The sequence below is a fragment of the Hyla sarda genome, chromosome 3 (genome assembly GCF_029499605.1).
Source record: "Hyla sarda isolate aHylSar1 chromosome 3, aHylSar1.hap1, whole genome shotgun sequence".
Classification (NCBI taxonomy): domain Eukaryota; kingdom Metazoa; phylum Chordata; class Amphibia; order Anura; family Hylidae; genus Hyla; species Hyla sarda.
The window spans coordinates 444,272,443-444,286,988 of record NC_079191.1 but is presented as its reverse complement, the minus strand read 5'-3'; the positions used below and the strand labels follow the sequence as shown (position 1 = coordinate 444,286,988).

The window sequence follows — 14,546 nt, the reverse complement described above, 5'->3', positions numbered from 1 at the left end:
CATTATTTTTTATTTTTTTTTATAACCAAACTTATGCCCAATTTTACCACACCTTAAATTTACTGTAAAAGTGACACGTCATGTAAGCCTTTTTTTGTTTGTTTGTTGTGAGAATTGCACCAGAATCTGTCCAGTTTGCAATAGTAAATATTGGCGATTGTATCTGTGAAGTAGAAAATAGTTATAACAATTTTAAAAAGTATAATAATAGTTTGGTGATAACATGGCTTGTTACACAGCGATATAATATGATATACATAGGTATAATTGGTGGGAGTGGGATGATCTTTTTACAGTAAAGTAATTCGGCACCAACATCTGGATCATTCATCCTCCATCAGTATTAGTATTTATCTTCTTATTACGTGACATTTTACTTTCTGCAGGAATATGTGACTGAAAACCAATCACTTGATGAAATTAAAGAAAGAATCTTATATTATTACATGCTAGAACAAGATGTCAGTGAAATAAACTCAGCCTTACATGTAGGATTCATTGAACTGAACACAGGTGAGACATCTTAAGACTGTAGAATTCTGATATAAAATAATCAGTTTTTGGTTTACATTTTAAGGGTGATATCATGTGTAATGAAATTGCTGCCGATTGTAAATACCCCATGCTTCATTTCCCCTAAGTTGGTTTTCCAGATAATCTGAACATTTACTGCCAGGTTCTCTACAGATCACCGCTGATCAATGGCGGTTTAGCTGGAAGACACTATGCAATCAGCTTATTGTGAAGGGAACATGTGCTTGTTATGACTTTTTGCAAAGAGATTTTATTGGCAGTCATTGGCCTCAGTGGTCATGTAAACAGCCAAATAGCTAGATCGAGAGCAAATGGCAGTGACGCTTGATGGCTGTTTACAGTGTTAATTTACCTTGTTTTTATTGGCTTTATTACTTTTGCTGCAATACTTTGTTACAAAGGGAATGTGTCATCAGAAAATGGCCTATTGTTTACATCCGATGTTCCATGGGTCCTTCTGTAAGGCATTAACCATTTAAGTGTCCTTAAGGGGGGCGTGGGGCATATACGTGGGGCGTATGCATACTCCCGTGGGAATACCGGTCCCCGCGACTAGCCGATTGGGGATCGGACTGGGATGCCTGCTTAAATCATTCAGCAGGCATCCCGGCACATCGCCGAGGGGGGTCCTGAGACCCCCCCATGTCGGCGATCGCAGAAAATCCCATGTCAATTCAGACATGTGATTTTCTGCTATTCCGGGCTGATCGGGTCTCTGGTGACCCGATCACCCGGAAAATAGGGATGATCGGAGCTGTCAGTGATAGCCCTGATCATCCTGAGGGATAGGAGCAAGGTTGCAGTGCTGTGATCTCCTCCTATCCCCTGCCATTGGTCAGAACTGATTCTGACCAATGGCAGGGCAGGACAGTGGGTTGCCATGGCAACCCCCCATTCTGCCTACCTCTGGATGTCGAGGGGAACATGGGGAGAAGATGGATGCCGGTACCTGGAGGAGAAGATGCCTGGGGACCCCTGATCGTCGCTGGAGACTGCTGGATCCTGGCTCAGGTAGGGAAACTACGGTGGGGGGAGGGGGGGGGGGAAATGAAAGTGAAAGTAAAGTGACCACTGTTACAGTGGTGCCCAAACGGTAGTCCTCCAGATGTTGCAAAACCACAACTCTCAGCATGCCTAGACTGCCCAGGCATGCTAGTGGTTGTAGTTCTGTAACATCTGTCCCTTCAGATTTTGCAATTTTCATGAAAATTACTTTGAAGCCCTTTAAAATGTGTCCATTTTATAATGCCAACATAAAGTAGACATATTGTATTTGTCAATCAATATAACATTTATTTGGAATATCCATTTTCCTTACAAGTAAAGAGCTTCAAAGTTAGAAAAATGCTAAATGTTCATGAAATTAATGAAATGAAATTTACCACCAAAATAAAGTAGAATATGTCACAAAAAAACAATCTCAGAGTATTCGGTAAAAGCGTTTTAGAGTTATTAATTCGTAAAGCGACGGGGCGGTCAGAATTGCGAAAAAGGGCTCAGTCCGTAAGGGGAAAAAGGTCTGCGTCCTTAAGGGGTTAAAGGGGTACTCCGGTGAAAACCTTTTTTCTTTTAAATCAACTGGTGGCAGAAAGTTAAACATATTTGTAAATTACTTCTATTAAAAAATCTTAATCCTTCCAGTACTTATTAGCTGCTGAATGCTACAGAGGAAATTCCTTTCTTTTTGGAACACTGATGACATCACGAGCACAGTGCTCTCTGCTGACATCTTTGTCCATTTTAGCAACCATGCATAGCAGATGTATGCTAAGGGAAGCATGGTGGCTCAGTGGTTAGCACTGCTGCCTTGCAGTGCTGGGGACTTGGGTTCAAATCCCACCAAGGACAACAATAAATAAAGTGTTATTATTATTATTATAATAACGTCAGCGAGAGAACTGTGCTCGTGATGTCATCAGAGAGCATTCCAAAAAGAAAAGAATTTCCTCTGTAGTATTCAGCAGCTAATAAGTACAGGAAGGATTAAGATTTTTTAATAGAAGTAATTTACAAATATGTTTAACTTTCTGCCACCAGTTGATTTAAAAGAAAAAAGGCTTTCACCGGAGTACCCCTTTAAATGCTGTTAAAAACAGCTCAGACAAAAAAAGAAAAAAAAGTTCAGGCAAGATGGCTGCCCCCATAATAATGCATAAAAAAACTACAATCAGAAAATAGAAGCAGATTAGAAAACAAGAACATGCTTCAGTTTCTGGCTCTTATCAGGAAAAAAAATCTCACACTTCCTTTAAAACATCCCCATAAGAACGTGGTTATATTTTTTGTTGTGATCTGGGAGTGCACAGTATCACTGTATCTCATAAGGCCAGATTAACACTGCCTAATCTCCAGACGGAGTTCCTGCCAGAGTTCCCATAGGGGGTGCTAGGACCGTGCGGAATGCATTGCCGTTTCCATAGAATGCATTGCCGTCCCCATAGAATGCATTGCCGTCCTATGAGCTTTTCTTTCAGTGGATCCGCTCAAAAAGGCATTGCTGTCAATGGGGACAGCAATGCAGTCTACGCAGTCCTAGCGCCACCCGCATGATCTCTGACAGAAATTCTGTCTGGAGATTCCACAATGTGAACCTGGCCTAACAGACAAATATGTCAATAATTGCCTTTACCTTTCCATTCCAGCTCCCATAAAAATGTCCATATCTGCTGAGGCCAAAGCTTGGAAACTGCTGCTATGTAAATCCTTGAATGAGGAGTACAAGATGAAGATGGTGGAAATGTCAGAATTCATAATTGAACATATGAAAATATTATCTCGTCCGATTCTTGATTTAGACGACGCACGTTGTGCAATGGAGGCTCTGACCATTATCAGAGAAAATGAGATCCAAATCGACAACAGTGTGGGACCAGCAGAGGTGGGAGGATCCGATCATTTATATGGATGATACAAGGAATATTCTCTTCATATTGTATTTACTTATAATACTTTCTTTCATAGGAAGCGTACGCAATCTTAAGTCGATTTCAATTTGATTTTACAAGAGAAGAACATGAAGTTGTTGACACTTTGAGATATTCTTTTAATAAACTTATTTCTAAAGCAGTAAGTATTTTACTTCAATCATACTTTTGCTTTAATGTTATTTTGAGTCTGTACTGTGTGAAAAGCCATTTTCTTTTTTAAAAAGCTTATCCAGGAGCATTAAAAAAACATCAAAGCCTGTCACAATAGAGATTCCTAAATAAAGGTCATGAGATATATGTGAGATTTATTTTCTGAGATATATGTGAAAATTTCCTTTTTGACCTTTGCTTGTTTGTGATATTACTCAACTCCAATATACAGATCCTAAAATGCATTAAAACTGTCAGCTCTGAGATATTTATTATTAACCTCTTAAGGACGTAGGGCGTATGCATACGCCCGTGGGAATTCCGGTCCCCGCCGCTAGCCGGTTGGGGACCGGACCGAGATGCCTGCTGAAGTCATTCAGCAGCCATCCCGGCACATCGCCGAGGGGAGTCCTGAGACCCCCCCATGTCGGCGATCGCAGAAAATTGCATGTCAATTCAGACATGCGATTTTCTGCTATTCCGGGCTGATCGGGTCTCTGGTGACCCGATCACCCGGAAAATAGGGATGATCGGAGCTGTCAGTGACATCCCTGATCATCCTGATGGATAGGAGCGAGGTCGCAGTACTGCGATCTCCTCCTATCCCCTGCCATTGGTCAGAACTGATTCTGACCAATGGCAGCGCAGGACAGTGGGTTGCCATGGCAACCCCCATTCTGCCCACCCCTGGATGTCGGGCAGAACGGGGGGAGAAGATGGAGGCAGGTGCCTTACCTGAAGATGGCGTGGGGACCGAAGATCATCGTGGAGACTGCAGAGATCCCGGCTCAAGGCTGTCTGGGCATGCTGGGAGTTGTAGTTTTGCAACATCTGGAGGATCACAATTTGGAGACCACTGTTACAGTGGTGCCCAAACGGTAGCCCTCCAGATGTTGCCAAACTACAACTCTCAGCATGCCTAGACTGCCCAGGCATGCTGGGAGTTGTAGTTCTGTAACATCTGTCCCTTCGGGGATTTTGCAATTTTCATGACATTTTTTTAAAATTGATGCTTTACTTTGAAGCCCACAAATTTTTTCAAAAAGTAAAAATATGTCCATTTTATTATGCCAACATAAATTGGACATATTGTATTTGTGAATAAAAATAAAATTTATTTGGAATATCCATTTTCCTTACAAGTAGAGAACTTCAAAGTTAGAAAAATGCAACATTTTCAAAGATTTCATGAAATTTTGGGATTTTTCACCAAAACAGGATGCAAGTAACAACGAAAATGTATCACCAAAATAAAGTAGAATATGTCACGAAAAAACTGTCTCAGAATCAGAATATTCGGTAAAAGCGTTTTAGAGATATTAATGTGTAATGCGACGGTGTTCAGAATTGCGCAAAAGGGCTCAGTCCTTAAGGTGAAAAATGGCTGCGTCCTTAAGGGGTTAAAATGCACAATAGAGGAAAGATGCGGGTGGCACCACTGGACGCTAAACTATGCAAACAAAAATATAATACTCAAATGGGGGAGCCAAAGAAAACAATGAGGGGTGCAAGGAGCTAAGAAAATGTAGCATGAAACCATAATCAAAAAATGGAAGAAAAAATAAGCTACCGAGCACTCACCTCTAAAAACTTCAAACTTTATTCCAACATGTTAAAAGGCAGATAGATTCCTGGCAGATGAGAACGGGAAAAAAAACGCCACGGCATAGCCGGGAGTGCACACCCGGCTATGTTGCAGCGTTTTTTTTTTGTTTGGATCATTAGATCTGCAATCAGGCTGGGAAGTGCATCTGTAATTCAGACATAGATATGTGACTGTATTACACTCACGTGAGACTGGTCTATCAGTGTAATATGTCCTAAGCTCAAGCACATCATCTGGCAGAGGCAGGAAATCTCTTCTCATAAGTTATTACTTCTTTCAGGCATCTGTTCAAGATGAGTTGATTTGTATACAACCGGAACTTAAAAGAAAGCTCTTAGAGTCTGTAGAAATTCTTCAGAATGATATGGTGGCGTTTGACAATGACTATGAAAAGGTGAGATGGTGTGTATATATGGCATCACCAGTAGTCTTGTGTATTAATCAAACAGGATTTATTTAAATTGACATTAAAAGAGTCCATGCAGTTTTGGGGTCTTGGGGTGCACTTCGTCCAACATTCGACATGTTCCACAGCTCAGGGTTCAGATATTCTTGTTTTCGGCATATGCAAAGTTTTTTCTTAGAGAGCATATTAGGGAATGTGATGAGGATTGTGATAGATTTACCTTTTTAAATGTCTGAATCTTAACCCCTTAAGGACCGGGGGGTTTTCCGTTTTTGCATTTTAATTTTTTGCTCCTTGCCTTTAAAAAATCATAACTCTTTCAATTTTGCATCTAAAAATCCATATGATTGCTTATTTTTTGCGTCACCAATTTTCCTTTGTAATGACGTCAGTCATTTTACCCCAAAATCTATGGTGAAATGGAAAAAAAAAATCATTGTGAGACAAAATTGAAAAAAAAAAAAAAAAACGCCGTTTTGTAACTTTTGGGGGCTTCTGTTTCTATGTAGTACATTTTTCGGTAAAAATGACACCTTATCTTTATTCTGTAGGTTCATACGATTAAAATGATACCCTACTTATATTGGTTTGATTTTGTCGTATTTCTGGAAAAAATCATAACTTCATGCAGGAAAATTAATACGTTTAAAATTGTCATTTTCTGACCCCTATATCTTTTTTATTTTTCCGTGTATGGGGCGGTATGAGGGCTAATTTTTGTGCCGTGATCTGAAGTTTTTAACGGTACAATTTTTGCATTGATAGGACTTATTGATCTTTTTATTCATTTTTTCATGATATAAAAGTGACCAAAATGCACTACTTTGGAATTTTTTTGCGCATACGACATTGACCGTGCGGTTTAATTAACAACATATTTTTATAATTCGGACATTTCCCCACGCGGCGATACCATATATTTTTATTTTTATTTACACTGTGTTTTTTTTTTTTATGGGAAAAGGGGGATGATTCAAACTTTTAATAGGGGAGGGGTTAAATGATCTTTATTCACTTTTTTTTTGCAGTGTTATGGCTCCCATAGGGACCTATAACACTGCACACACTGATCTTTTACATTGATCACTGGTTTCTCATAGGAAACCAGTGATCGATGATTCTGCCGCTTGACTGCTCATCGGCCCACTGAGCTAACCGACATGGTTTCACTTTCATTTTAGACGTGGCGTTCAACTTTGAACGCCGCATCTAAGGGGTTAATAGCGCGCGGCACCGCGATCAATGCCGCACGCTATTAGCCACGGACGTGGCCCCGTATTATAGATCGGGAGCGGACACATGACGTTCCAGTACGTCATGTGTCCTTAAGGGGTTAAATGACATCTGTAGTGCAATATAACTTATCCCCTATCCGAAGGATAGGGTATAAGTTATAGATCGCGGAGGTCCGAGCGCTGTGGCCCCCCGGGATCTCCTGGACGGGGCCGTGGCAGTATGTTGGAAAGGGGGCGTTCCGTCCCCACATGACGTGGCGGCCGACACGCCCCCTCCATTTACCCCATAGAGATACATGGATAGGGGATAAGTTATTTTGCGCTGGAATACTCCTTTAAGTTATTATTTTCAGACCTTTTTAGGTCTAAAGGTTCCAATGTTTCTTACTTACCCACATGTTTCATCCCAGCCATAAAACTTATGGGTCAGTTCTTTCCATCTCTTTGTTCTTAGCTAATAGACTAAGAATGACTGACCGTTTATTCGCTTGTGGAATTCCGCCAAATGAATAGACTATGACTGTGGTTAAAAACCAGGGCTAGATTTAGGTTTAATATACAGTATGTGGTCCCTTGGGCAACATAGTAGGAAGGAGTAGAAAATAAACCCTTGAATACCGGCGCTGCGACTTAAAGCATGCAGACAATGATGCCTGTAAACATAAGTACATGTGGCTAATGTGGATGTAAACATTGCGATTGCTCCTGTCAGAAGCTATTGACAGGGCGCGATCGCACTAAGCGCTGTTACAGGATGGTGCGTGCGCCCTGGATAAGTTTCCAGGGACGCGTCGCTATGTAAGTGAGTCACGTGTGCCGGGAGTGAAACTCAGGCAGGAACAACTTGTACCTCGCTCAGTAACGTTTTTTTCTGTCTATAAACTGTGTGTTTCTAAATAGGTACTAGATAAAAAATTCAGTACTGGAGAGCAGTGGGGAATACTTCTAATAAATTAATTTACCAGAGTCCCGCGGGTCCTCTAGTGGCAACCATTTTGGGAATAATTAGAATAAGTTATAATCACACATAAGGCCAGTCTAAAAGTATAAGTTATATGTGGCATATGCCAGAACAAGCCATAAAAAGACCAAATAAAAACTGACAGCGATCATGTGTGGGGAACACTAAATAAATGGAAATGTGCATAAAATACCATATTCTACACCAATGTGCATAAAATACTGTATTCTACGCTACTGTACCTAAAAGTATCTATGGTATAGCATAAAACATATATATATATATATATATATATATATATATATACATATACATATATATATATACATGTAAAATATAAAATAACATTTCTAAATAAAAACAAAAGTGGTAAAAAGGCACATTACAATGTGTACAAATAAAGTTATAGGGAGCTCTCTATAATCTCATTCAAACCTGAGGGGATGAGTGTTTGCAATATATAAATCCAGAAATGTTCCCGTTTCCGCAATGTGTGGAATCTCTGTGGATTATCTCTGGGGATGGATTCAATAGGGGTTACTAGTATACATCCAAAGTTGCTTTTATGATGCTGTGTAATATGGCGCAACACACTATGTAGTAGAAAGCCATTTGTAGAATTGCTCCTATGTTTGGTGACACGTTTTCGGAGACATCTAGTGGTCCTACCTACATAATGGACCCCACACTGGCAGTTCAAAAGATACACCACATATTGAGTAGAACAGTTCAGTAGTGTTTTAATTGTAAACGTGTCACCCGTGGTATTTGATGTAGAAGTCTTAGCTCGATGGTTCATACTCACACAACATTTACATGTACTATGGCCACATTTATATGACCCTGTCATAGACAAGAAATTGTCAGTATTAGATATTTCAGTAATTTTTCGTTGGCTGGGAGCTACCATATTAAGAAGGGTTTTACCTCTTCTAAAGGTAACACCCGGCCTCTTGGGAAGAATATTACATAAAATGGGTCACTTATAAGGATGAGCCAATGTTTACGTATGATATCCTTAATGTGTGTGTGTTCTCTATTGAATGTGGTGATAAAGTTTGTAGACCAGTCCTTCTTGGTGTCACTTCTCACTGTACATTTAGTAAGACAATCCGCTTGTGCTAAAATGCTAGCCCTCTGAGTCCACAATAGTATTTGGATAATTTTTAGCTTTTAAACGTTTCTTTAAAATGGAGCTTTGCTCTTTAAAATCTTTAAAAGTAGAACAGTTACGTCTCATCTGTTTAAATTGGCCGAAAGGCACATTCGTAAGCCATTTTTTGTAATTAGAACTCGTAAAATCAAGGTAACTATTACTGTCTATTTTTTTTTAAAACATTTTGGTTTTGAGAGCATCTTGGCCATTATGAAATACAATAACATCCAAAAACTCAGCCTCATCCTTAAAAACATTCTGAGTAAAATTGAAACCCCAGTTATTGTCGTTAAGATCCAATAAAAGACTCCAATAAAACTGGTGTCCCCTTCCAGATAAAAAATATATCATCAATAAAACGTTTGTAAAAGACACAATTACTAAAAAGCAGGTGGGGATAAATAATGGTCTCTTCAAATAAGCCTACAAACAGCCTATTTACAATCGGACAGTAGACGATTGGCCTCATCAATGTAGTCACTAGTGTTTAAGATTATTATCCCCCCCCCCCCCTTATCCGCCGGTCAGATGACGATATTTTTATTATTGGATAGCTCTTTTAATGAACGGCGTTCTGAAAGGGACATCATATTGTTATAGTAGGAACGACCATTTGTCTTGGTGAGGTTTTCTATAATAATAATCTTAAACACTAGTAACTACATTGATGAGGCCAATCGTCTACTGTCCGATTGTAAATACTACTCTATCCTCTCTAGCGATCCTACTAAGAAGTATACAGATGAACTTAAAATATTGGTAAATGAGGGGTTTACCGCCGGTGTCCTCAACAAACAGGAAAGGAATTTTTTACTGGGAGAAGAACCTGCTTCCCCTATATTCTACTATCTACCCAAGGTCCATAAAAACTCTACTAATCCGCCAGGTCGTCCGATAGTGTCGGGAATAGGCTCTGTCACATCTAACCTTTCCCACAATCTAGACCTATTGTTACATAAATACGTTTTTAATCTAACATCATATATCAAAGACACGACTGACTTCATCTCCTCAATTTGAAAAGCAGAGTGGAAACAAGAATACCTACTTGTTACGATGGATATTACATCTTTATATACGGTCGTAGACCATGATCTGGGAATTAATGCAACGTCTCATTTTCGTAAAAATGACCCAGATATTCCCCCGACACAGCGGGATTTTATTGAAAAAGGTCTTAGGTTTGTTTTAACGCACAATTATTTTAAATTTTTAGACCGTATCTATGCCCAACACACTGGCACCGCCATGGGGTCTCGAGTGGCGCCTATGTTTGCTAATCTGTTTGTAGGCTTTTTTGAAGAGACCATTATTTATCCCCACCTGCTTTTTAGTAATTGTGTCTTTTACAAATGTTTTATTGATGATATATTTTTTATCTGGAAGAGGACACCAGTTTTATTGGAGGGATTTTTATTGGATCTTAACGACAATAACTGGGGTATAAATTTTACGCAGAATGTTTTTAAGGATGAGGCTGAGTTTTTGGATGTTATTGTATTTCATAATGGCCAAGATGCTCTCAAAACCAAAACTTAAAAAAAAAAAAAAAGTAGACAGTAATAGTTACCTTGATTTTACGAGTTCTCATTACAAGAAATGGCTTACGAATGTGCCTTTCGGCCAATTTCAACGGATGAGACGTAACTGTTCTACTTTTAAAGATTTTAAAGAGAAAAGCTCCATTTTAAAGAAATGTTTCAAAGCTGAAAATTATCCAAATACTATTGTGGACTCATCCTATAAAAGGGCTAGCATTTTAACACAAGCAGATTGTCTTACTAAATGTACAGTGAGAAGTGACACCAAGAAGGACCGGTCTACAAACTTTATCACCACATTCACACACACATTAAAGATATCCTACGTAAACATTGGCCCATCCTTATAGGTGACCCATTTTATGTAATATTCTTCCCAAGAGGCCGGGTGTTACCTTTAGAAGATGTAAAACCCTTCGTAATATGGTAGCTCCCAGACAACTAAAAATTACTAAAATATCTAATACTGACAATTTCTTGTCTATGACAGGGTCATATAAAGGTGGCCATAGTAAATGTAAATGTTGTGTGAGTATGAACCATCGAGCTAAGACCTTTACATCAAATACCACGGGTGACACGTTTACAATTAAAACACTACTGAACTGTTCTACTCAATATGTGGTGTATTTTTTGAACTGCCAGTGTGGGGTCCAACATGTAGGTAGGACCACTAGATGTCTCCGAGAACGTGTCACCAAACATAGGAGCAATTCTACAAATGGCTTTCTACTACATAGTGTGTCGCGCCATATTACACAGCATCATAAAAGCAACTTTGAATGTATAACAGTAACCCCTATTGAATCCATCCCCAGAGATAACCCACAGAGATTTCACTCGTTGCGGAGACAGGAAAATTTCTGGATTTATAAATTGCAAACACTCATCCCCTCAGGTTTGAATGAGATTATAGAGAGCTCCCTATAATGTTATTTGTACACATTGTAATGCATATGTATTTTTATATGTATTGTTGTATGCACTTTATTCCTCAGACTTGTTTTATGTGCTTGTCATTAGGTTTTATATGCCTTTTTACCACTTTTTACATATATATATATATATATGTATATTTATATGTATATATATATATATATATATATATGTATATATGTATGTTTTATGCTATACCATAGATACTTTTAGGTACAGTAGCGTAGAATACAGTATTTCTGTATCGGCTCCATTGGGGGACACAGACCGTGGGTGTATGCTGCTGTCTCTAGGAGGTGTGACCACTGTGGCAACAAAAACAGTTGGCTCCTCCCAGCAGGATATACCCGCCTTCAGGCTCTGAGCTAAACAGTTTAAGCTTAGTGTCTGAGGAGGTGGACATGGTCTGGACTGCTCCAGACCAGGTCTTCTGTTTTTTTTGTTTTCCTAGTTAGGGACGTGTTAGTTTTTTATTCCTTTTCTTTTCTGTTTTCAGGAGGGGATTCAGGGACTGCGGTTCCCCATTTTCCCATTGCGAGTGAGGGGGCACAGACATTGCGTATATGCGCTGTTAACCCCCCTCGCCAACGGTCAGCGCTTGGGTGGTACCTCATGGGTCCGGGTCCCCCTATTTACCTGCTCGCCTCGCTCGCGCATAGCAGCCAGGCGTGATGCAGGTAACTAAAGCTGACTGAAGACTTCACTGAAGACTCCTTTAGGTAAATTCTTCTGACTGAGGTAAGTACTTTCCCCCCTTTTTCTCCAGGTACGGACTCGCAACCTCTGGAGACCCCCTGTTTTGGCCCACCTACATTTTATGGGCTAGCCTATGCAAGGGCTGTACTTTATTCTGTGGGAGCAGTGGCACCTGAGGGGGCATTTTTTATGGGGCACTACACTTATGTGTGTGTGTGTGTGCTTGGTGCACTTCACTTATATGTGTGTGCGTGTGTACTTGTGCTACCATGTCAGCGCCTTATATGCGGCTGTCAGTTGCGGCGCTGTATCGGGCAGGACGCTCTCAGCGCCGGTTTACTTTCGTTTTGTCGGCAACGCCTTATATGCGGCTAATAGCCGCGGCGCTGCCGTGAGCCGGGCACTTCAGCGCCGGCTTACTTTCTCTTTTACCGTCCGTCTCTGCCGGCACTTTGTCCGCCCGCTCTCTTCCCCTGGGCGCATAAACGGCCGTCAGGTGCAGTTGGGACAAGGAGCGGGCGACATGACAGTTCTTTAAGGCCGTCTATAGCTCCGCGTACAGGGCTAGGAGCTCTCAGAGGCATGAAGCAGCCTCCAATCAGCGACGCGGGCGCAATTTTCAGTTAGAAGGGGTCAGTTAGTGAGTGCCTTGCTTCAGGCACGCCCCTCTCTTCCTATTGGCTGGCCTGTTCACTCTCTTTCTAGCTGCTCAGAGCGAGTTCTCCTCACTGCAGCTAACAGGAGACACAGACTAGGGTGAGAAAGTTCCTATCTCCTTTTTTCTTTCTACATTATGTACGTATCCAGAGCTGTTCCTTCCTCTAAACAGAAACCTGGAACTTCCGTGACTTACTTTCTCTGTAAGCACTGTAATACCAAGATGTCTGGCTCTGCTGAGCCCACTTGCCCTGCCTGCTCCACTGCTCCCCCAGACCCCCCTGATGTCCCTTCGGTCCCGGTGGGTTCAGCCGCTCCTCCAGCCTGGGTTTCTTCCCTGTCCCAGTGTATGGCTGACTTGACCAAAGTCTCCCGTTCGGTGGCTGAGGCCTCCCGGGAAGTGGTGTCCGCCTGCACAGGACCTCTGGAAGGGCCCGTTCCTCGTCTTCACATACTTCACGCTCTCACAACCGTCCTAGGGGTGCCTCGTCTGACTCTTCCATTGAGTCTTCAGATAGACGTGAGCATTCCCCCCGTGGGTCCCGCACCCCCCCCCCCCGGTCATCTGGGCACAAACGTCGTTCCTCTAGAGGACGTTCTCGGAGTCGCCCCACGCCAGAGCCGCGTACTCGGTCAGGGTCGCCCCCCTCCAGGACTGCCTCTACTCATTCTCATTCCCCTGGGGAACTGGTGTACGAGGCTTCCGAGCTGGCATCTGACTCAGAGGACCGCCCGGACTCAATTGCAACGGTGAACTCTTTGGTGACAGCCCTAAAAGACACCTTTCACTTAGAGGACCCAGGATCTTCGGATGTCAATCCAGGAGTATCCTTTCATCGTGCTAAGCCGGCACTTGAAAGGTTCAGCTCTCACGCTGACTTTGACGACATTCTGGAAACCGCATGGAAACATCCAGACAAGAGGTTTCCGGGAATCAAGACAATTCAAGAACGTTATCCATTTGACAAGGACCTTGTCACTAAGGTGGTTTCCCCTTCCTCAGTGGATCCACCAATTTCCCGGTCTCTAAGGCGACTACACTGCCTCTGGCAGATGCCGCTGCCTTCAAGGATCCCACGGATAAGAAGGTAGAATTCTTAGTGAAGTTTGCCACTGAAGCAGCTGGCTTTTCTCTTCTTCCCATCTTCGCCTCGACATGGGTGTCCAAGGGCATGGTGGAGTGGTGCCAAAAGCTCCATCAGGATATCTTAGCGGGATCCCCCCCGGAGGATCTATCTGCTCTGGCTCTCCAATGCTCTAAATCTGGGGACTTCCTGTGCACAGCTTCCATGCAGGCAGCCCGTTGTTCTGCTTTTGCTGTGGGTCACCTAGCGGCTCTCCGCCGCTCTGTGTGGCTTAAAGCTTGGAATGCGGATGCCGCTTCCAAAAGGTCTCTCACTGAGCTTCCCTTTACGGGCGGCCATCTTTTTGGCAAATGCCTTGATGAAATTATCTCTGAGGCAACGGGAGGTAAGAGTTCCTTGTTACCTCAAAATAAGGCTCGCCCTACTTCCCAAAGGAAGCCCTTTTCCTTTCGGTCCTTTCTGACCTCTGACTCCAGCAAAGGGTCCGGGCAGGTGCCCTTACGGGACAGGAAGGCTTCCTCTTTCCGGCCACGCCCGTCTTGGAAGTTGGACTCCAACCGGTCCGGCCGCTTTGCGCCCAAATCAGGCAACCGCAAGCCCACTCTGCATGAAGTGAGGCCCCCACCCGCGGTTTCTTCTCGGGTGGGAGGTCGTCT

General features: G+C 42.1%; 1 protein-coding gene across 10 annotated transcripts in view; it reads left to right on the top strand.

Moving 5' to 3' along the window:
- Positions 1–14,546, top strand: part of DNAH8 (dynein axonemal heavy chain 8) — a 582,992-nt gene that overhangs the window by 252,918 nt on the left and 315,528 nt on the right. For all 10 annotated transcript variants that reach the window (XM_056568656.1, XM_056568659.1, XM_056568657.1 and 7 more), the window contains 4 exons: positions 387–513; positions 3,177–3,412; positions 3,496–3,600; positions 5,498–5,611. In XM_056568656.1, the coding sequence (XP_056424631.1) occupies positions 387–513; positions 3,177–3,412; positions 3,496–3,600; positions 5,498–5,611 (582 nt within the window). The remainder of the gene's footprint in view (positions 1–386; positions 514–3,176; positions 3,413–3,495; positions 3,601–5,497; positions 5,612–14,546) is intronic.